The 24043-nt window shown below is 37.7% G+C and overlaps 1 protein-coding gene and 1 long non-coding RNA gene across 2 annotated transcripts; both read right to left on the reverse strand.

The window, feature by feature from the left end:
• Positions 1-2149: 2149 nt before the first annotated feature.
• LOC145805821 (uncharacterized) lies at positions 2150-5491 on the reverse strand. Its single transcript, XM_082901032.1, has 2 exons — positions 2738-5491; positions 2150-2516 (listed from the first exon to the last, which is right to left on the reverse strand). The coding sequence occupies exon 1, from the start codon at positions 5461-5463 to the stop codon at positions 4447-4449; it is 1017 nt and encodes a 338-aa protein (XP_082757158.1). The 5' UTR covers positions 5464-5491; the 3' UTR covers positions 2150-2516; positions 2738-4446.
• A 16826-nt stretch (positions 5492-22317) lies between these two features.
• On the reverse strand, positions 22318-22789 carry LOC145805822 (uncharacterized). Its single transcript, XR_014347972.1, has 2 exons — positions 22707-22789; positions 22318-22619 (listed from the first exon to the last, which is right to left on the reverse strand). It is a non-coding gene; the product is annotated as an uncharacterized LOC145805822 (long non-coding RNA).
• Positions 22790-24043: the final 1254 nt, after the last annotated feature.

A 24043-nucleotide genomic window follows, 5' to 3' on the forward strand; every position in this document is an offset into this window, starting at 1 on the left:
TTTCCTCCTTTCATTCTATGCATCTATCGCACAATGATTTTGCTTCAAACATCAAATTGCACTGTCTTGTGCATCGCAATCAAATCGCACTGCCTAGTGCATTTTAACTCACTCGCACTATTTAGTGCATTTGATTTCAATCAATCGCATTGTCTAGTGCATTACAACTCACTCGCATTGTTTAGTGCATTTCAACTCAATCAATCGCACTGTCTTGTGCATTCAAATTCAATCGCGCTATTTTGCGCATTGCACTGTTTTGTGCATTTCCAACTCAATTTGCACTGTCAAGCGCATTGCACTGTCTAGTGCATTTCAAACTCAATTCGCGCTGTCGAGCGCATTGTACTGTCTAGTGCATTTTAATCCAAATCACACTTTCTTGTGCATCTTGTGCATTTCAATTCAATCGTGCTATTTTGCGCATCACACTATCTTGTGCACCTTACTCACACTGTCTTGTACACGGCCTAGGAGACCTTAAATCCCCGGTCTAGGAGACCTTAAATCCTCCGATCTTAGAGACCTTAAATCCTCCGGTCTAGGAGACCTTAAATCCTCCGGTCTCGGAGACCTTAAATCCTCTGAAGGTGCAATTCCTTTGGTGTTTGTCGTGCCCGAACGACTCCCGGGGTCTAGGAGACCGTAAATCCCTAGTCTAGGAGACCTTAAATCCTCTAAAGGTGCAATTCCTTTAGTGTTTGTCGTACCCAAACGACTTCAGACGGTCTGTTATAGCCACCTGCCTGTGTTTGTAATGAGTTTCTAGGAGACCCACTGCGACGGTGGAAACTAGAGTTCGAATGGCCGAGACCTAGAACGCAAAAGGTCCAGGATTTCCGTAACTAAAGTCTGGTTTAAATATCCAGGGGTGTATCCTTGGCTTGAAATCTGTATGGCAGCCCCATAGGTTGAGGTAGCGTGCATGCGCCTCAATTCTGGATACTGAACCAACCTAGTCTGTCACTCCGTTGGAGAATAAGGAAAGTTGTGAATATAAAAAAGAAAAAAAACACGGCATCAGTGGCTTCTACATGTAGAGGGTACCCCTTGTCATTCTATCACACCTTCTTCCACTCGCGTGAGGCGCGTTTGGACTTCGAATTTGCCTCTGCTCCTTTCACATTAAACGTGTTAGGATCTAACATTTACCCCGGTTACAACCCTCCCCCTTCCGTATGAGATACGGTTGGGCACGTCTGTTGGTGTGTGCCACCATTTCTCCTTTCGCATGAGACGCGTTAGGTTGTTGATTTACTCGGCTTCGCGTAGTGTATAAGTCCAGTTTCCAAAATCTTTCTGCATATCATTAGCATCTTGCCCCCGAACTACGCTGGTTTGATTCCTTGCAATGAGATACGTAGGCAACCTTCGGGTTCAACCACATGCATTGCATCTTGTTTGATTGACCAAGTCTTACGGCCTTGTCAAAAGAGTCGTATTCAGGCTTTGATATTCACTCACGTCATGAAATGACTTCGAACTCTGTCAAATAGGGGCAACTGTAGACACTCTATTTTTGACCAGCCCTAAGACTTGGGTGTTGTGTTTTGAATACTCGCTGATGAAAATTGAAAAATGCTATTTTATGAATTTCTCAGCAGAAAAATCAAATTGAAGCTTTAATCTCAAACCTCATCCACTTTGGCCAAATTATTTTATATCACTAAAATATTGTTAGTATTTTATTAATTTGTAATATTTTATAATCTTATATAATTTATGTATTTGTATATATTTTTTAAGTGTTGTGATATAAATTAAAAAAATAATAATAAAAAAGAAAAAAAAAGAAGAGAAAAGAAAAGAAATAATCAAAAAAAAAAGAAAAAGAAAAGAGAAGTCGGTCACCTTCTGGATTCAATTAGATTTCAAAATATCTATATATATATATATATATATGTCTATATAATAGGATGGAATATATGGTCATGATGATTGGGGTTTGTAATGGAGACATGATGATAGAAGACAGAGAGGAGGGGTCACCTGAATGACCATAATGACCATAATGTTTTTTGGGGCGGTGGAAGATTTGTTTTAGAGTGAAAGCAAGGAGTGGAAAAAGGTTTTTAATCTCATCTCTCTCTTCAATTGAAGATGACATACAGAATGCATCAACCTCGCTCTCTCTGTCGGGGTGGTGGATTCAAAGAATAAAGAAAAGAAAGAAAAGAGACACACCAAGACACAAGGACTCTCTCTCTCTCTCTCTAGAATTGAGATAAAAACACACCCACGGAGAGCACATTCGGGGGAGAGAGGAGGGAGAACAACCCACAGAGAGAGCATAGCATACACACGTACACACACATTTCTCTCTTTCGGATGATACACAGCACACACACACACTAAGCTTCATCATACACAACACACACTGATATACACACCGACACATAGTACACTCGAGTGAGAGAGGGGGGAGAAGAACCCACATACAGACAGAACACACACTAAGTTTCACCATACACAACACACAAGCTCTCTCTCTCTTGGGAGTTTGATAGTGATTGAGCCTGTTAATGTAAATTGTAAATGTAAATTGTACTCCACCTACCACCTCCACTTCACCTAACACACTCAACTCTACCTACCACCTCCACTTCACCCCCTACCAGCACCACCACAATCTGCTACCTTCTCTTCTATATGTAGGAGTTGTAATCAATATACAGATAGACAACAATCTTGTGTCAATACATCAATCAATAATAATACATCAGTTATTTTACAGAGCCAAAACACACAGGAGGGACTTCACCCTCTTCTCTCTCGGCTGTTTTGAGTGTTGAAAATGTAAAGAGATACACATGCACACACATGCACACGCAGACACACCAGCTCACACACCCAAGAGATGCATGATCTCTCTTCCTCTCCTATAATCACACACATGATACATGAATGGAGAAGATAACCAATCTCTCTCTTCGGTTCCATCACTTGACCAATCTCTCTCTCTCTCTCTCTCTCCCTCTCCGACTATCATCTTCGCTTCTATCTTGTGCTGGGTTGGGGGTGTTAAAGTTGGTGGACATAGAAACTCAATCTCTCGCTCTCTGTGTTGAATTCAGGGAGGGGAGAACACACGGAGCTACACAACACAGCAACACAACTTCTCTCCCCACTCAAACCGTTCTATCTCTACAAATCTTGGTGGGGTGGCCAAGTAGCTGCAGCTGCAGCAGCAGCAACGCTCGTGCTTCTTCTGTTCCAGTCACCACATCGCAGCAGCAACAGCCATGGGAACCGCCTCTGCACCGAGCCACCACCAGCTCTCTCTCTCTCTCTCTCTCTCTCTCAGTTTCCATGATGAGCGTGGTCTTTTGTTAATGGCAGCAGCAGCATCTTCACGAAGCTCTCTCTCTCTCTCTCTCTCTCTCTCTCTCTCTTTGTGTGTCTCATCTTCCACCATTTTGTTCTTCACACTACAAATCGACCCACAAGAAAGAAAACAAGAGAAAGAGAAAGAAAATAGAGGAAGGCGATCTCGACATGGCCGGGGCTGAAGGTGGAGCTGCTGTTGGAGCTGCAGCAGTTTCATTTAGAGGAGTTTAGTTTAGTGTTAGTTAATTCAGTAGAATTTTAGAATTAGTTAATTCGTGTAGGTATTTAGTTAATTCATTAGAATGTTATAATCAATTACTGAATTAGAATTTTAGAATTAATTAATTAGTTTAGTTAATTAGTTTTTTTTTTTGATCGGCAAAGTAAAATCTTTATTGATAAAACATACAAGATATGAAGATTACATCAATAAAGAGGAGCTTGGGGCTAAAAAGCGCCAAGCGCCAGTTGGTGAGAAACCAACAATAAGAAAAAGAGGAAAGATAAAAATCAAAAATTCAGCGGCAGCAAACAAAACCCATTTCTGATCAAAACAAAAATCAACCTTCCATTTGATCGAAGCAACAGAACAGCATAAAATACATATCTGATCAATTCAGAGCCACAGCCAATCAGAGCATGCCAATCAGAGCCACAGAGCATGCCAATCATCCTTCCATCAGAGGCATTCTCAATCAGAGCCACAGCCAACTAAACCAGAATTATTCTGAAACAGAAGTATTCTCAGTCAAACAACAACCAACCATTAACCACACTCCTGATGCAATTCAAAGCACTGACAGCAACCTCCACCAAAATCTGTATGGACCAAAACAGCACCAAAATCTGTACAGAACCTCCACACTAGAGCTGTACATCAGTTGCACCATAAGGATCAGAACCACTGCTTCACCACACAGATGCTCATCTGAAATGGAGCACACTGCAGGACTTCACCACACACGTTCACCACACAGTTCAGAACAGTTTCAGCAATTACACCAGCTATATCAGCAGAAGCATACACACTTCAGACCCATCACAAAACACACCTCAGAACATTGGCTGCAGCTAATTCACCCAGGCTACCACTACACATCCATAACAGACCCAAGAGCATCAATCAGCAACAAACCCACCCAAGCACCTCCTAATTTGCCTCAGATTAGTAATAAAATCCTGCTCAGAAAAATGAAAGTCCCTGAGGTGTGGTTTTACCCAATAAGCAATCCTATATTTAATTAACTCACAGAGATCCTCTTCATTTGGTACTTTTGCTCTGAAAACGCAGTCATTCCCGCATCTCCAGACTGACCACATCACTGCCAAAGGAATTGCCCCCCAAATCATCCTTTCTTTCTTCTTTAGCTTTTCCCCTGTCCACCACAGGAGAAGACTCTCCACAGTCCATGGCAATGCAGTTTGGATATCCCACCACTTTAACATTTTTGCCCAGATCTTCCACACGAAGGGACACCAAATAAGGACATGGTTCACTGATTCGCAAGCACTGTTACAAAACACACAGGTTGTAGGGTCATTGGGGCTGATCACACCCAATTTCTGTAGGAACTCCCTTGTCTTGATTCTCCCTTTCCAAGCAAACCACCCAAGCACTTGCACCTTTGGCGGGACATATTTGAGCCAAATTAACTTAGTTGTACTAAGGATGACACCATCATTTCCTACAGCAAACTTTTGCAAATCTGCAACTTTTAAAACCCCATGAATTGAAGCTGACCAAACAGATTGATCTGTACGCTCTGCACATACAGCAAGTGCTACCACCAGAATATTGTTAAGCCTACCCAACTCCATCACCTCCCATTCATAAAGTTCTCTTCCAAAAGCAAAGGACCAATCACTTGCTGAGGTCTTCTTATCAACCAAGACTCTCAAGGGCTCCTTCTTTTCCAAAGATAACCTATACAAAGTTGGAAATTCATCTTTCAAACACACAGAATGACACCACACATCTGACCAAAACTTGATCCTCTTCCCATCCCCTACTTTCAATTTAAAGTTATGCAAATAATACTCCTTTAAGGTATTGCACTGCTCAGCAACCGAGATAATTCCATTCCAAACTGATGAGTAACTATTGGACGGAATTAGAGGTGGAATCCAACTAGCCATCTCCAGCTTATTTCTACTGCAAATAACCTTTCTCCACAAAGCATCTTTTTCACTACCAAACCTCCACCACCTCTTTATTAGTAGGCACTTATTTGCATCCCTCAAATTTCTAATTCCCAAACCACCTTGATCCATACTTTTCAACATGTCCTCCCACTTAATCATGTGAATTTTTTTTTCAATTCAGAACCACCCCATAAGAAATTAGCTTGAATCTGCTCCAGCTCTTTAGTGACCCCTTCAGGCATCCTAAACAATGACAAATAGTATACTGGCAAAGCTAAAGTTACTGATTTAACAAGAGTTAACCTCCCCGCAAAACATAGCATCTTCCTCTTCCAACCCGCGAGCTTATTTCTCACTTTAACCACTACTGGTTTCCAAGTGGTTTTCCTCCTTGGATTAGCTCCTAATGGTAACCCTAAATAAGTGAGTGGCAAAGATTTTACTTTGCAATTTAGAACTCCAGCCATTTCATTAATCACCTCCGTAGGAACACCCACACCACATACCACACTCTTATGAAAGTTTATTTTCAACCCAGACATAATTTCGAAGCACCTTAGCACTCTTTTCAATTTCCTCACCTCCTCCACCTCCGCTTCACTGAATAAAAGTGAGTAATCCGCAAACTGTAGGTGAGTTAACACCACCTCCTCACAGCCTACTTTTACCCCTTTGATTAGATTTTACTCGCAAGCTCTGCTCAACAACATATGTAGACCTTCGGCTACAAGATTGAACAAAAAAGCAGACAGAGGGTCACCTTGCCTTAAACCCCTTTGAGGGCTAAACTCTTCGGTAGGGGATCCATTGACAAGTACAGATACCCTTGCGGTTGTAACGCACTCCTTCAACCAATTAATCCATTTAGCTCCAAAACCAAATTTAGAAACCATATCAATCAGAAAACCCCAATTAATGGAATCATATGCTTTTTCAAAGTCCAACTTAATGAGCACACCCTTCTTCTTGGTCTTCATTAGAATTTTATAATGAATTAATTAGTGTAATTAATTATCTAGAATAATTAATTAGTTGTGATGGTGTAATAACTAGTTCGTATAGATAGTTCATTGGTTTTGTAATAATTTAGCTTTAATTAGTTAGCTAGTTAGTTCATTCAGACCCTCCTGCGTAAGGGCGCATTAGTTCATTCGAACCCTCCTGCGCGAGGACAAACAAACTTGTAATAATGTGTATGTCTTCCAATCCCACGTCTTTCTCCCTTTTATTTACCAGTTTACGATGGTTAGATTAGGGACATCATGCTTAATTTAGCATGCTTCATGTTTGCATCCACTTGTATTGCATGCACCAGGGCTCGGTTCATTATTCTCATTCACATTGTCGTATCAATACTTCTTTGATTACATGCTTAGACCGCAGGCGATCAAATCATTTCACATGCCATATTAGTAGCCGAGCTTAGTAATTGAATATCACATGTGTTGCATAGTTAGGAATCATGCATATTTTCTAACTTTGTTTTGTAGCTTGTTCGCAGGACGTCGGTAAATATGTGAGTTGTTATGCTTTAGCATCCTGCCTGTATATAAGTTTCTTATTATGTTTAGCATTTTACTATGAGGATAAGTGCTTAATTGATAAACTGCTTGAATGCCTGTGGATGAAGGCTTGTTGCTTAAATTGGAATGATTCAACGAATGTACGTTTTAAGCCCACTTTGTAGTGGCAAATTCACAAACTTTAAGCCCACTTTGTTAAGTGGCAAATTCAAACCCTTTTCAAAAAACAAACATGAAATTGAATTGCTCTAATTTGAGCAAACTAGTCTATACCTTGTATGCTTCACATAATAAATTTTAAGATTTATTAAAAAATCAAAATAAGAACATATATTGTATATAAGAATCACATCATAATTAGTAGAGGCCAATCTTTGATCGGATGAATGGGGTGCTCATTATTGACCTTCCCTTCTCATGCCTAAGTTCCCGAACCAAGACACTTTGGTAACAACGGACTAATGGCCTTTGGCAAGAGTCACGGATTTCCTAAATTTCTCATAAATATTTAGGTAGCGACTCTGAAATCTGGCAAAGCAGTCCATTTTTGGCTTTTGATTCAAAATATCGATTTTCCAAAAATAATTGCCGAATTTGGACTCTTTTTGTGTTTCCATTGTTTCACATTGTACTTGTGAAATCAGATTCAGAACCAACACAAGTGGAGTCCGAACTGTAAGGGCTATTCATTCTTCTGAAAGGGAACACGAAAAGTCGAGCTACACACGCCCTTTGCTTGTGTATGATGGCACATTTCTTTCTTGCCTCTAGTTTTAACAGGTCTAGCATTTGGCTAGTTGAAGTGGCCCAAGGTTTGAAACAAGGCAAGAGTTGCATCAGCTTGGTGCTGGCCGAGACATTGATAGGCCTAGACGCCTTTCATCGACGAGACCACCAAATTCGCGGGGAGTCCACTACTTCTTCAGGTAATATTTCCCATCCTTTCTAATATGTATTTCTCACATCACTCGGTATTCATGCTCTGTTTTTCTCTCAAAGTTGTTCTCTCAACATACATCTCTCTATTCTTTAATCTCTCTTTTCAGATATGGCTAATGGACAAACTGAAGGTAGTGGACTATTGCCCTGTATACTCAGCTCGAGCATACTTCTTCTGCCAACATCTAGTGGATTTCCCGAATGAGGGATGGTGCTGCCATTGGGTGTGCAACAAGTCTATTGCTGACATTGTTTGGCGTTGCCCCTGGCTTAATCTAGCCGAAATGAGCTACAGCATGACTCGACAACCTAGCATTCAGTTGATCAGCCTTACACACTGTGTATTCTTTGTGAAAAGTACTAAAAACATGCAATCAACTCAAATAAGTGGTGTCTAAAGGCCTAAAACACCAAGCCTGTGAGGACTGTTACACTACAACTATGCAAAATGAGACTCAAATACAATAACCAACCCCCAAAATAGAGTTAAAACAGTTCAAAATAGAGTCTAAAGCATGCTGGAATAAAGCTACAACAAGCTAGAGAAATAAGCTAAAGCATGGAACCAACTAGACTAGCAAACAAGACATAAGAAGGGGAGGCTAACGCCTTTAAATTTGGACTTCAAAACCTGATTTTTACTACTGAAAATACTCTGAAAATCAGTGTTTAAAGGCCCAAAAAAAGATGGCTTGAAAATGGGAAACGAAGGTGAAATGGCCTTAACAACAAAGAATAGAGAAAGGTGAACCACCTCCTAACCTTTAATGGCCAAAAATGCCAATTTTAGCCCCCAAAAATAGACTTTTTTACAGCTAAAAAATAGCCCAGAACAGTGGAAAAAAGATAGGAAAATAAGTATATAAAGCAAGCTAAGAAAGCAAGTTAAGAAAGCAAGTATTCTACCTCTTGAAGCAAAGAGTAACTCTAGACCACAATTCAAACCAAAACCAACTTCAAGACCTCCAAGAAGGCCTCAAGGAACCTCAGTTCAAAGGTGAGAGGATTTGGTTAAGGAAGTATAAGCAAGAGTGTAGTGTAAGTAGGCAAAAGTGTAAAGAATTTATAGAGAGAGAGAGAGAGAGAGAGAGAGAGAATTGTAGAGAGAGAGAAAAATTTTGAGTTTAAAATTTTCTAATCTCAAAACATAAGAAAGGGGGTCCCTATATATAGAAAAACATGAAATTTCTACAAGGAGATCCAACCCTCCACGTGTGGACAGATGCAAGCATCTGTACAAACAGCTGGCATCTGTGCAAACAGCTGGCATAAAATATCTGTAGAAAACACTAGTGGTCGGCCGGCCATCACTAGTGGCCGGCAACCTCTAGGAATGGTCGGCAGGCCACTAGAGGTTGCAGGTCGGAAAGACCAAGGCTTAGTCCAAAAATGGGACAAAAAGGATGGAGGATAAGAAATGCTCAAAGTTATGACATTCAGCTGAAGACTTTGAGCGCTTGGTGAGCAAACAGACTTATCATCGGGTGTACTTGCAAAGATGTCCAAGTCGTAACGGCCGTAAAAAATGAGATGTCTACAACTATGTAGTGTAACACCTCACATTATTCAATGGGCATCACATGACACATGTAATTATTATTTTTAAGATGTTACATCAGATACTACCAATTATGGTTATAACATTACTAAATTTTATATTTTATTTTTTAAATATTCCAAAATTTAAAATGAGCTGTGGCTTAATTATGAATAAAATTTTATTTTGGACTTTCCATTTAAAAGATTTTCAAATTAGATATATAGCTAGATGTGTCAATAGCTTTATGCCAAATACATTTCTTAGTTTTTAAAAATTAAAAAAAAAAGTTTCTAAGACTTAAAAAAAAATTAAATGTAAAATTTGAACCAATATATATATATATATATATATAACTCTGCATAATAAAATTTGCAAATTAACATTAATAGGTCATGATTAATATACATTGTAATGGATTCACGTTCATTATTAGACCATAAATAAACTATATTTGGTGAAATAGTATTCTATTATTATTATAATTTAAAATTCTAATTTTTGTGTCATATCAACATCATAAATGAACTTTACATTTAACAATTTAAAATGTAATAATCACTGAATTTAAAATATGTTATGATAATAATTAAAAGGGCAATAATTATCATGAAAATAAAATGACTAATGATTTTATGTATTTTTATATTTTATTAATTTAAAATTAAAAAAAAAATTAGATTAGAAGTTTTAAATTCGTGGACTCAACCATATTTTTACCTATATAATAGTATATAGATAGAAGTATAAATATAGATATAGATTTTATACCCTAAGAGCATCTCCAATGCACTAGGCATATAATACTTGTTAGTTAAAATGCCTAGTGTGATTCACTTTTTTCAATTCCAATGCACTAGGCATATGATTAGGCATTTTGGCTCAACTCATATTCACTAGTTACATGTAGCTAGCCTTCAATGCTAGGCAAAATGTATTCAATCATTATGATCATTTCCCTCCATCTTTGTTGTTGACGTGACATTCTATAAAATTAATAGTATTTAGATTAATAGCTAAAATAAAGAGCATGGTTGGAGTAAAAACATAAAACAGTTGATAGGCAAAATAAAATATATATTATAGTAATATTTAGATAGGTAAAATGCCTACTACCGTTGGAGATGCTCTAACTATTGAAATTAAAATAGTAATAATGTCATTGCATGTTTTGCAATAACAAAATTAAAGAAAATAATATTAGAAATTATTAAAAAGATATAAAAATTAACTTAATTTATGTAAATTTAATTTTGGACTAATCACAAAATGACATGTGTATTTTAAGAGATATAAAATTCAAAAAAATATAAAAAAATTAGATTGAGATTTTCAGCATCAAAGAGGCCACAAAATTTATCAAATAACTAGGTCAACTAAAAAAAACATAGTAAAATCGTAACTATGTTTATTATTATCAAATTGATTTAATTTTTTTTTTTAATAAATGTTCTAGGCGTGAAAAAATTATAAAATGAATAGGTCATCATTTCGTGGTAAACCCAGAAATCCATACTGCACAACACTAGGCATTTAGGAGTTATTTAGGATAACCAAAATAATTGCACTTTTTAATTTTTTACAAAAAAAAAAGTGAAATATGAGCTGAGTTTAAAATGATGTGACTGGGAGATGATGTGATTTAAATAAAATGATGTGACTTAAATAAGACAATAACTTTTTAATTTTTAAATTTTTTTAAATTATGCCAAACTAAGCCTTAACCACATAGAAGCTAGATCGTTGATGTGAAACAGGAGCTCTCGCTTGAAGCAACAAGTGCAGTACAATGATTGTCTTTGTGTGAGTCCGAAACTTATGTTTTGTTAACATGCTTAAAAGTTTGTCAACAAATTCGTTTTCACTTTGTGGGTGGTTGAAATATGGGGCAAACTAATGGCAATGGAGTCGAAAGTCAGTGAAATTGACTTGCGAATCGCGACATGCCCATGTGTTTTTCCATTGGAACTGATTGGAAGTTCCAAAAAACCATAGCACTAATAGCACTGAGCTGGAAATAAAAAAAAAAATTAAAATAGAAAAAAAACAACAACAAAGATACCCATCACATCACGAGAGAGCCAGCTCACTAGTGTTTCCCTAATGCTCCATTTTCTGTGCTTCAAAACAGTTTTGTTTTTCATGTCCACCGTTTCCCGGCCGGCTCAATCACATGTGTGACCTAAAATAAAAAATTAAAGTCAATTTGTTTTTGTTGTTTTATTTTCTTCTTTCTTAGGTTAAGAATATATTAAAATAGAATTTTACTAAAGATCAAATAAAAAACAATCTATAATATCTATCTATCTATATTATTATTAAGTGAAAATTTAAATTTGTTTAATAAAGTCTGTTTCTTCCCATGTTACATGGCAACGTTATATATGTTAAAATAAAAAAAATATATTATACACAGTGTAAATAAGTTTTGAACCCAAGATATTGAATTTCACCAAGAACATACTTATTACTTAAACAACATACATATTATGATATTAAATTTTTTACCATTTATTTTTATTATTAATTATTTAAATTACACGTATTACGTGTGTCACCCGTTAATAATATTTAAAGTAAAAAAGCAATCACTGTGTTTGGTTTGAGTTTTCTGAATTAAGTTTTTTTAAAACTGAGTTTTTTAATTTTCGTATTTTTTTGTTTTTAGTGAATATTTTTAAAATTTTAAATATTTTTTTTTACTTTTTTGGATGCACCTTACTTAGATGTGTCCAAAAAGTAAAAAAATTATGAAAAAATATTTTAAAAAATTAAGAAAAAAAAATTTTAAAAATTAAGAAATACATAAAAATACAAAAAATGTACTAAATTCTTATATTTTTTTTTTGTATTTTTTGTATTTAGTGAATTTTTAAAAGATTTTTTTTTACATTTTTTTTACTTTTTAGGTGTATTTATGTTAGGTGTGTCTAAAAAGTAAAAAAGTTACATAAAATATTTTAAAAAGTCAGTAAAAATAAAAAAACACGAAAAATAAGAGTGTAGAATTTTTTGAAAATTGTTTTTAAAAAATAGAAACCAAGCAAAGTTGAGATTTATTTATTTATTATGTATTTTAATTTAATTCACGCAATGACATCAATGCTTGGCATTTGGTCCAAACCGAACCGCACCGCACCGCACCGCACCGCACCGCACTGCACTGCATAGGCCTGCTAGCAGGCACATAAAGAGTTGGACGTTAGAACGTCTACTGGCTTTAGGAATGGCAACAGGGCGGGGCGGGGCGGGGCGGGGCCGGGGATCACACTCCCCGTCCCCAATCCCCGATGGTCGAATTTTCCCCGGTCCCGGCCCTGATCCCCGACGGGGATCCTGTCACTGCCCCACCCCCGCCCCCAACGGGGATCGGGTTTCCCCGACCTCGAGCATTCCCCGGCTAAAAAAAAAAAAAAACAAATTCAGATGCCTCACACACACAGATCTGAAACAAAAAATACTATGTTTTATCATCATCAATAAATACAGATTTAAACTTAAAAAAAAAATTAATCGCATATCAGATCACTCACAAACACAGATCAGATCACACACACATATATTGTCATCCCCACGCACAGATCAGATCACACATACACACACACACAGACAGATCTAACACAGACAGATCTGAGCGACGCCGTCGGTGGTGACAGAGATCGAGATTGAGAGTGGCTGGCGGTGGCTGTGGGTTCGGTGGTGGTGGCAGAGAGACAGACGTTGTGCAGCGGTGGTGGTGATGTCGCCGTCGGTGAGGGAGAGGGGGAGTTGGGGCCAGCGGTGGTGCTGACGTTGCCGTCGGTGACCGCGAGAGAGAGAGTTGACAGCGAGATGAACGAGAGAGTGGGAGAGAGTTGAGATGAGAGTGGAGGAGAGAGAGATGAACGAGAGAGTTGAGTTGAGATGAGAGTGAGGGAGAGAGTTGGTTTATTATTATATATATAAATATATAAATATAAGGGGTATAAAAGTAATTTCACTTCAGGGAAATTCGGGGATGGGGCTGGGGACGGGAGCGGGGCCGGGGATCGGGCCGGGCCGGGGATCAAACACTGATCACCGTCCCCGGCCCGTGACAGATCGGTGATTGATTTTCAAATACCGTCACCTCCCCGTCGGGGGTATTTTTCGGGGAAAAACCGCTTAGATCGGGGTCGGGATCAGGGATCCCCATTGGGCCGGTTTCAAATTGCCATCCCTAACTGGCTTTGTTGTTTAATCAGTGGACAGGCTGGTGGCTTCATATAGTCTATTTGGAATAGAAATATTAAAAAGTGTTTAAAATTATTGTTAGGTAAAAGTGAATTTATTTGAATATGATTTATTTTGACAAATTAGTTAAAAGTCAATTTTTTAATTTTTTTTTAAATTTATCTCTCTATTTTTTTATATATATTTAAAAAAAAATTAAAAAAATTGACTTGTAACCTACTTTTCAAAACAAGTATGTATATAAATAAATAAAGGGAAAAATTATTATTCAATGGCAATTTTTAAACAATATTATAAATTCATGAAAACATTATAATTATACTTTATATAAAATTTATCATTTATAGCAAAACTTTCACAAAAATTTGGCCGGCGGCCGTGGGCTGACAGAGTTCTCTCTTTGATAGAGCATCTCTCCTGGCTTTGTTAAACTCATTGGAAGGGATAGCCATTTATTGACAGCAACACGCAGCACAAATTTTCAATTCTAACTTTTTTATCTGTAAAAAAATATTAAAAAAAAAATTAATTAACGAAATATAATATATATATTCTTATTTTTATACCACGAGAAGACTAAAATTACATATTTTTCAAATAATTTAAAGGATAAATTATCAATATACCATCTAAGATTTGTTTAAAATACAAATTATTTCTATAATTTAAAAAATTACAAATACCCTTTGTTAGAATTTTTTATTTAATGGAATTAACGGAAAAAATGAAATTCATAACTGTTAGGTTTTATTTCTTGGCAAACCCGTTTGACAAAACTCCTTTGAGTTGTAATTTTATTCGCATTTTTATTTCAGTGAGGCTATGAGTTGTTAGATGCGAATCCAACCCGAATCAAGCATTTCAGAGAAGTTTGTGATGATAAAGCTTTCAAGTTGCCTGTTCGCTCATGTTATATTTTTTCCAATCTTGCCATATATCAAGCCATCAATCCAATTCATCATCCACCATTCACCTGTAAAAAAAAAACGAGCAACATACCAGAAAAACCAAAACTTGTGGAACTGTATAAGAATATAGCAAAATGTATCCATTCAATAGAACCAACGGAACACAATTTGTGATGATAAAGCTTTCAAGTTGCCTGTTCGCTCATGTTATATTTTTTCCAGTTTTTCCATTTTTGGCCTTCTCGCTCGAGCGGGGAAAGTGACGCTCGAGCGGGGATTGGAAGCTCTCAGCATCTCTGCAGTCGCCTGTAAAAATACTGGAAGGTGTGATTTTACGCTCGAGCGGATGCTCCTACGCTCGAGCGCATCTCAGTTTGTTCGCACGCAGTTTTTGGTCAGTCCGCTCGAGCGGGCTGTGTTGAGCTCGAGCGGAGATCGCGGGACAGATTCTATAAATTCGCGTGTTGGGTCAGATTTTAGGATAACTTCTCCAGATCTTTTTTTTGGTTTCTAGGGTTTATATCTGGGGATACTTTGGGAGTTTTCATTGATGTTTTTATTGAGTATTCAACTCATGATCTAAAGAGAGTACATCAAAGGTTTGTTTGTTATACACAAAAGAGAGAGTTATTCTTCAGTTGTGGATTCTGAAGAATTCGAGCCTGAAGCTTTGGTGGAATCCGGAGTGGCTCATCAGAAAGACAATTCCGTGGTGAAGATGGGGTTGGAAGAGGCACATAGAGGTTGGTTCAATTAGGCGTTGTGGATTCGCTAGGTAATTGAGAGTATACCTGTGTAATTCCTTTAATTCTTCTTAGTGGATTGTTCTTGTGGCTGTTGCCCGTGGTTTTTTTTTATCACAGTTGGAGGTGTCCAATTGTGGTTTTTTTTCCACGTTAAATCGCTGTGTCTCTTTGTCTTGATTGTTTGATTGGGATTGTTATATTCTGCTTAAAATTGATACATAATCACAAATCAACATCTAGGGGATTTCTAGATTTTTCAATTGGTATCAGAGCAGGTCGTTCTATTTTTTTTAAAAAAAAAATATTTTCTTTTAGAACGAGATCTTGTTTGATTTGTGATAATGGATACAATTCGTGAAGGAAATTCTATGGTTCGACCACCCCTACTTGACGGATCCAATTATCCTTTTTGGAAAGCTCGGATGAGATCTTTTTTAAAATCTATTGATGAAAAAGTTTGGCAATCCGTCATGAATGGGTGGACTGAACCAACAATTACTGTTGATGGAGTTACAATCCCCAAACCAATTGATCAGTGGGACACAACTGATTACCAAAATAGTAGCTGGAATAGTAAAGCTATCAATTCTCTCTTTTGCGCTGTCACACCTGAAGAATTTAGTCGTATTTGTAATTGTGAAGTCGCAAAAGAGGCTTGGGATATCTTACAAACTATTCATGAGGGCACTCCTTCTGTTAAACGCTCAAAACTTCAAAGGCTCACATCTAGTTTCGAAAACCTTTCAATGAAAGATAGTGAGACCTTTGATGAATTCTATGCGAAATTGAGTGACATTGTAAATTCCAGCTTCAATTTAGGTGAAAAAATTCCAGAATCCAAAGTTGTGGGAAAAATTTTGAGATCCTTGCCCGATCGGTTCCAACCAAAAGTTACAGCTATTGAGGAGGCTCAAGATGTTGACAACCTCAAGCTGGATCAGTTGGTTGGAAATCTCCAAACTTATGAGGCACACAGGAATTTCAAAACGAAACAAAAAGATATTGCTTTTAGTAGTGCTCATAAAGTTAGAGAAGATTCTGATGAGGATTGTGATATAGATTCCAAGATTATGGCTGCTTTTGTTAAACAATTTAAAAAATCTTTTTTGAAAAAGAATCCTAATCTTTTGGAATCTACTCATTCTCATAAATCTAAAGGCAAAGATAAACTCAAAATTAATTCTATAGCCAAGAAGGAGAAAGGAAAGATACAAGGAAACTCTGAAAGACTCCAATGCTATGAATGCCAAGGATTTGGCCATTTTGCTCAAGAATGCCCCACTCGTTTGAAGAAGAAGAAAGCCCTTGCCATCACTTGGGATGATGAATCTGAATCTGATGAAGATGAAAGTGACAATGAAGGTCAAGGCGAAGAGGGTCATAAACAATTTCTAGCTTTCATGGCGGCTTCTGAAGCTGAAGGACAAACAGATTCTCCAAAGAGGTCAGTTGAGAATATCACTGATGATGAATCCTCGGAGAGCGATCATGAAGAGCTTGAGCAAGCCTATGAAAAGTTGTATAAGGAGTCTCTTAAGTTATTCAAATTGAATGACAAACTCACAAAGAAACTCAAAGCATGTGAATGTGAGAATGTCAAACTTAAGGAGGAGATTTCCGAGGCCAGGATTAATGCCATCAAGGTAGCTGATGATCGACAAGTTCTTTGTACAAAACTGTTGACTTGTGAGACAGAGAGGAATGAGCTACTGCAAACCCATGCCATGTATGAAGAAAAGATTGAATCTCTCGAGATGTCACAAGTTGCTTTGGAAGAACTAATGATCAAGAAAGAGGAAGAGCTCAAGTGTGCTATGGCTACCATTGGTCTTTGGAACAAAGGATCAAAGACCTTGGAGGATATCATTGGGTCTCAACAAACAAGTTGTGACAAGAGTGGCATTGGCTTTGGTGGTAAGAAAGAGCAAAAACAGAGTGCTTCAACTTCTCATGATACAAGAACTCAAGGAAAGGGGGGACAAAAGATTCAACAAGAGAAAAGACTTCTCAAACTCCCTAGAGTTGGTAAGGTAAAAGAAAAGAAGGTACACCCTGTTTTTATTTGTCATCATTGTGGTATGCATGGTCATATTCGCCCTTATTGTTATAAGTTGCATGGGAGAGTGCCTCAAAAGGGTAGAAATTCGATTTACATGTCTAGGCGGAATACCAAGATTCATGCGGGTGTTCACTACACCACGACACTTACCAAGACCGCTAGACCTGATTTTGTTAAGACCAAAAAGATTTGGGTGAGAAAAGTTGACTTGTGTTAATTTGTTTGGTCGTTTTAGTTTATAGGTTTTTGTGTGTTTTTTTTTTCGGGTCTTTTAATGTGTGCTTGTGTGTTTTTTGTCTTGCTTTGGTTAAAAAAAAAAAAAAAAAAATTTAAAAAAAAAAAAAAAAAAAAGAAAAATTCCAAAAAGATTTTCTTAGTATGGTTTTGCAAGCTTGAAATTTTTGAGTGGTCCTTGGTACATATTGGAATTGATGAGAAAATCCATTACATGTTAATATGTGTGTGCATTCTGTGGTCATTACTCATTTTGGAGTGTGTGTTCTTTGATTAGTATGTCTCATTCTGTACACATTCTTGGATTAGCAAATTCTGGAGTCTTCCGCCCTAGTGATTATTTTTTTTCTATAGACTTCTGTCATTGATCTTTTGCGTTTCTAGAGGAATTGACCTATACTAGCATATCATGGGTGATGTTGAGTCTCTTAACCACCTACCATCTTTTTTGCACCTCCATGGCTTTCCCCTTAATTCTTTGCAGTCTAGCCATGAGGAAAAGGCTACCTCAGAGTCACCAACCAGGCCATCCTTATTATATCCATGCTTCTCTGGTTCGGTTTCCATACTCTTGAGCGTGTCAGCCACCAATGATTGTGCAAAAGAAAAAGAAAAAGAAAAAGAAAAAGAAAAAGAAAAAGCAAAAGAAAGAGAAGAAGACAAGATATACAAAAGAAAGAAAAAATGTGCGAAAGAAAGAAAAAAAAGGGAAAAGATTCATTGATTGAGGGGGAGCCTCCGCCTTTACTCACCAAATACCCCTTGATTCCTAGTGGTTTGACTTTCCTTTGGCGTGCTTAAGACTCTCTTGTCGGAGGTCCAGCTTTCATATCACTACTAGGATTGAATCTAGTGTTTGTCGAACTCCAAGAGTCACGCACACACTTTTATCATGGGATCTATGCTTTTCACATAATGCATCACTTTCTTTCATGAGGAATTTTCTACCGACTGTGCCCATTGTGTTTACTAGTAATGGTGCTTCTTGGATAATCTTATGTGTTTTAAGGTACTAATCTGAAATTCCTTACTTGCTCCACCATATTATTTTTATCATTCTCTTCTTGTTCACTGTTTTCAGTGTTTGTGGTTGCTTTTAGTGAGGGGGAGTTTGGTTCATCTTGATTTGGGTTGGTAAGGGAGTTTGGTTTCTCATTGCAAGAGTTGTTTAGCATGAACACTTTGATATGTTGGCTTTTGAGATTGGCTATATGTTTTGCATGTTGCTTTGCACTATTTGCCTTTCTTGTATGTTCATGGTATTTACATCGTCATATCATTGCTTATGTGGTTTATGATCTTGCTTGTGTTGTTTGAGAGTTGTTTTTCATGAGTCTTAGTTTTTCATCTATTCATGTTTTCCATCTCATGTTTCAAGATAATCGTGTCATATGTCTCTTGCTTTTTCATATACTCTTGTGGGACTAATAGTTGTTTTGGAGATTGTGGCACTAATAGCTGTTTTGCAGATCATGACCTTGAGAAAGAAGTTGGCTTTTGTTGGCTGTAGTGGGGTTGGGGTGTTTAGGATTTTATTTGTTAGGTGTGTTTTGTCACGGCATTGCCAAAGGGGGAGATTGTTAGGTTTTATTTCTTGGCAAACCCGTTTGACAAAACTCCTTTGAGTTGTAATTTTATTCGCATTTTTATTTCAGTGAGGCTATGAGTTGTTAGATGCGAATCCAACCCGAATCAAGCATTTCAGAGAAGTTTGTGATGATAAAGCTTTCAAGTTGCCTGTTCGCTCATGTTATATTTTTTCCAATCTTGCCATATATCAAGCCATCAATCCAATTCATCATCCACCATTCACCTGTAAAAAAAAAACGAGCAACATACCAGAAAAACCAAAACTTGTGGAACTGTATAAGAATATAGCAAAATGTATCCATTCAATAGAACCAACGGAACACAATTTGTGATGATAAAGCTTTCAAGTTGCCTGTTCGCTCATGTTATATTTTTTCCAGTTTTTCCATTTTTGGCCTTCTCGCTCGAGCGGGGAAAGTGACGCTCGAGCGGGGATTGGAAGCTCTCAGCATCTCTGCAGTCGCCTGTAAAAATACTGGAAGGTGTGATTTTACGCTCGAGCGGATGCTCCTACGCTCGAGCGCATCTCAGTTTGTTCGCACGCAGTTTTTGGTCAGTCCGCTCGAGCGGGCTGTGTTGAGCTCGAGCGGAGATCGCGGGACAGATTCTATAAATTCGCGTGTTGGGTCAGATTTTAGGATAACTTCTCCAGATCTTTTTTTTGGTTTCTAGGGTTTATATCTGGGGATACTTTGGGAGTTTTCATTGATGTTTTTATTGAGTATTCAACTCATGATCTAAAGAGAGTACATCAAAGGTTTGTTTGTTATACACAAAAGAGAGTTATTCTTCAGTTGTGGATTCTGAAGAATTCGAGCCTGAAGCTTTGGTGGAATCCGGAGTGGCTCATCAGAAAGACAATTCCGTGGTGAAGATGGGGTTGGAAGAGGCACATAGAGGTTGGTTCAATTAGGCGTTGTGGATTCGCTAGGTAATTGAGAGTATACCTGTGTAATTCCTTTAATTCTTCTTAGTGGATTGTTCTTGTGGCTGTTGCCCGTGGTTTTTTTTTTATCACAGTTGGAGGTGTCCAATTGTGGTTTTTTTTCCACGTTAAATCGCTGTGTCTCTTTGTCTTGATTGTTTGATTGGGATTGTTATATTCTGCTTAAAATTGATACATAATCACAAATCAACATCTAGGGGATTTCTAGATTTTTCAATAACTGCTTTATTATACAATAATAAAATTATATGAATTATTAATTGAAACATATTTTTAATATCATTAAAAATTATTAATTAACTTGATAATTTATTAATAAAATGAGTCATTTGTTATAAAATTAGAAATATGAGGGGATGGAATGTAATTTCTAGAATTACAAGGAACGATTCGTATTTTACGCAGATCTCAAGAAATGTATTTGTAATTTAAATAACATTTATATATTATGATAAGACTAGATATATGTACACATAGATATATTAAATTTTATAAATATATATATTTAAAAAATTTGGTCTATTTTGTGTAGCACTTGAATGAATTGGTTGTATGGTCTCCCTATGTCTAGGGAAGATCATGAATCCGTCCAATTTGTTTAATCCGATCGAATCGACCTATTATGATTAATTTTTGATGGATGCGTGTCTTTCAGTGAATGAAATATTTTGAAATTCACAGATATGATTCGAATGGCAAATCAACTATCCCGCACCCGTATAAACTCGATCTGCCATAGATGAAATTTTAAAATAAAATAAAATAAAATAAAATAAAAAATACTAGCAAGAAACAACATAGAATAGAAATAATAAAATATATATTTTTATGAAAATAAAAAACAATACCTTAAAACTATACATGGTGCCATGGCTTTTTATAGACAAATAATTTTTTATTTTTTATTCCAGATTACTAGCTATTGGAAATTGTAAAAATTATGAATTATAATTCAAAAAAATATTCAAAATTTGTAAAATTTAAACAGTCAAACCGATTGCATTCATCCATCTACCCATACAACCCGTTCAATTCACATCCGTCAAATCAATAAACAGATGCAAATTAATTTTTTCTAAATTCATGTAATTTTAGACTAGTAAAATGTTACCTAATACAACCCGATCCGCTATGAATCCGGATCCTCCGTCGCACTCCCCTGCAACCGATTCCTGTCGCCCTCCAAAACGACGTCGTTTTGGAGGGGTTTTTTTTTTTTTTTTCTTTTCTTCTTCTTTCTTTCTTACTGATAACTCTCTCTCTCTCTCTCTCTCTCTCTCCTCATTTCAAATTGCAAATTGAATCGGAGAGAGGAGCAACAATCATCGACCCAAACCACCCCTCTCCTCGGCCTTCCACGGTGGCGCTACTGCCTCGACCCAAACCACTCTCCCATGCGCCACCAACCTCCGCCTCAAAACCACGATCTGGTCGGAACTCGAGGGCTCCGTCGGCGACCTCACCACTCTCATCTTCACCTCCCTCTACAACATCTCCACCGGTCTCCTCTTCGGCACCCCCACGCCCGTCCAACCCTTGAAATCCATCGCCGTCATCGCCATCTCCGAATCCCCTCACCTCAACATCTCCACCGGCCTCTGAATCCCCTTACCTCACTATCCTCCAAATCACAATTAGAACACAAGGCAAAAAAAACATATTAGAACAACCGTTATCAATCCAACGACCCATACTGAGCCATCATTGCAATTAGTCTGTGTAAGAATGGTAGATAAGATTCACAAGAATGAGTAACACAAACCCAAATAAAATGTTTGCCATTATATGATTAACCCAATAACCTCACTTCCGTGGGAACAAGAGACAAAGAAAAACAAAAACTTGCACCACACACCGAGAGGGGGCAAACCAGGCAAACCAGAGATCACTTTAAAGCCTTAATGCTTCTTCACCACAATTAAAGATACTAAAAAATCTCGTGTTTCAGATCCTAAACACCTAAATCCTCTGTATCTTTTTGTTCTGAAACATACCCACAATACATGAAAGTAGTGTAATCAAGCAGAACACAGCAATTGGCCATTACCAAGCCCATTTAAGATGCAATAGCTCCATTCATCTTCAAAACACATTATGATCTAACAATTCAAGAATGGAAACAAAGCAAACAAAGATGAAGATAGTGAAAAACAATGGAGAAAGGCATTCAATTGATCATATAACAAAGAACCCAAAACAATAATACCAAACCCAAGTGGTATCAATAAAGCTTGATATTCAATAAAGCCAAAGTCGTAAAATTTGAACTATATATTCATACATCAAGTGCAAATATATCTGTCAAAATGCCAAAAACCCTAAATAACGAAAAGAAAATTAACGACACGGAGAGAGCCATAGACGCAATTGCGAAGGTCCATCATCGATTGTTACTTCAATAGCTACCTCATCTTTCGACGCTCTCTCTTCAACCTCCTCATACGCTTCTTCTTCCACTAAAATCACAAAAAAAAAAATAGTGTGTCAACTGAGAATCGAATCGAATAAACAGAGGTCGAAAGGGTTTTGATTTAGCTCTGTACCTTAGCTCTCATGGTGGTGGTACAGTACAGTGAGTCACGAACCCTCTTTTTGGGTCTTCTTCTTCTTCAAGGACAATCTCTCTCCTCTCCGAAAGAGGCTGTGACGATAGCTTTCTGATCCCCCTCCCATGACTCGGGCACTGAGAACTGACTGAGAGAGAGAGAGAGAGAGAGAGAGAGAGAGTTATCAGTGAGAAGAAGAAGAAGAAAAAAAAAAAAAGCCCTCCAAAACGATATCGTTTTGGAGGGCGACAGGAATACACAGCCAGAAAAGGTCACCGAGGATCCGAATTCGATCCGCTATGTGTAGACACCCCATTTTTGACCGTCCTCAAGACTTGGACGTCACCGTTGGAACACTCGGTGATCAACCGTGCTGGTGTTCGTCTCTAGTTCCCGGAGGTCTCGGCTGCGCGCCTCGCCTCATGATCTCTCGACTCGACTTTTCGGTGTCTGGTTTTGCACCAAACACTTGTGTTTTTGCCTTGAAAGGTAGGGAATGGCTTGTTGGCCATTCCCACACCCCACCGGCTGTCCCCTCACATCACCGGCTGTTTATTGGTGCCACCGGCAGTGGTTTCTTAAAACCAATGGCCGGTCGGCACTATATTTTGCCGACCGGCACTTTGTTTTGGTCGGTGACCTTTTTTTGCTGGCCGGTGTGACCCTTTTGCACCCTTCAGACTTGGTGCATGCTAGTTGTACCAGCTGGAATGCACCAACACTCCTCCCTATGCATGAAGTGGCTGTTTTGAGCCTTTGCACCCCTTTTCCTTCTAGAAGGTTGAACCCTTTGGCTGTCCTAGCTTCCTCAAGAAGCCTTGACTCCTTTACCCCCTTTGCCCCTTTCACTTAGCTTCTTTGAGAAGCTTAAACCATTTCCCTTTGCCTATATAAGGACCCCTCTTCTCCCATTGTCAAGGGTTGGTGGTTTTGAAAGAAAAACCAGAGCTTATACATATATATATCTGATATATACACCCTCTCTCTCTATATATTTTACTCTCTCCTCCCTTGTGTGTGTTTTGTGGCCTAAAAGTGCATTTTTACCTTAGTTTTGCACTAAGACACACACTACCACACCTTGCTTCGAGTTTGAGTGACATTGAGGGTTGATTCTTAAGGTTTTGGACTGATTTTGGCCAGAAAAGAGTGGCTGGACCAACTGTTCTTGAAGTGTTCTTCAAGGGTGAGTTTCTTGCTTTATTTTCCCCAATCTTGCATTGGCTTTTGACCTATCTTGCATATTGATTTGATCTTTGTGTATAACTAAAAAAAGTTTTATATTTTCATGCTTAAGAACTGTCATTAAGGGTGTTTTGGCGGGGGTCGAAATT

This window comes from Camellia sinensis, chromosome 13 (assembly GCF_055761805.1).
Source record: "Camellia sinensis isolate YWXY chromosome 13, ASM5576180v1, whole genome shotgun sequence".
NCBI classification, from domain to species: Eukaryota; Viridiplantae; Streptophyta; class Magnoliopsida; order Ericales; family Theaceae; genus Camellia; species Camellia sinensis.

What these genes read in the sequence shown, in the direction of transcription:
- LOC145805821 (XM_082901032.1), bottom strand. Translation starts at nt 5,463, where the DNA reads ATGGCTAGTTGGATTCCACCTCTAATTCCGTCCAATAGTTACTCATCA.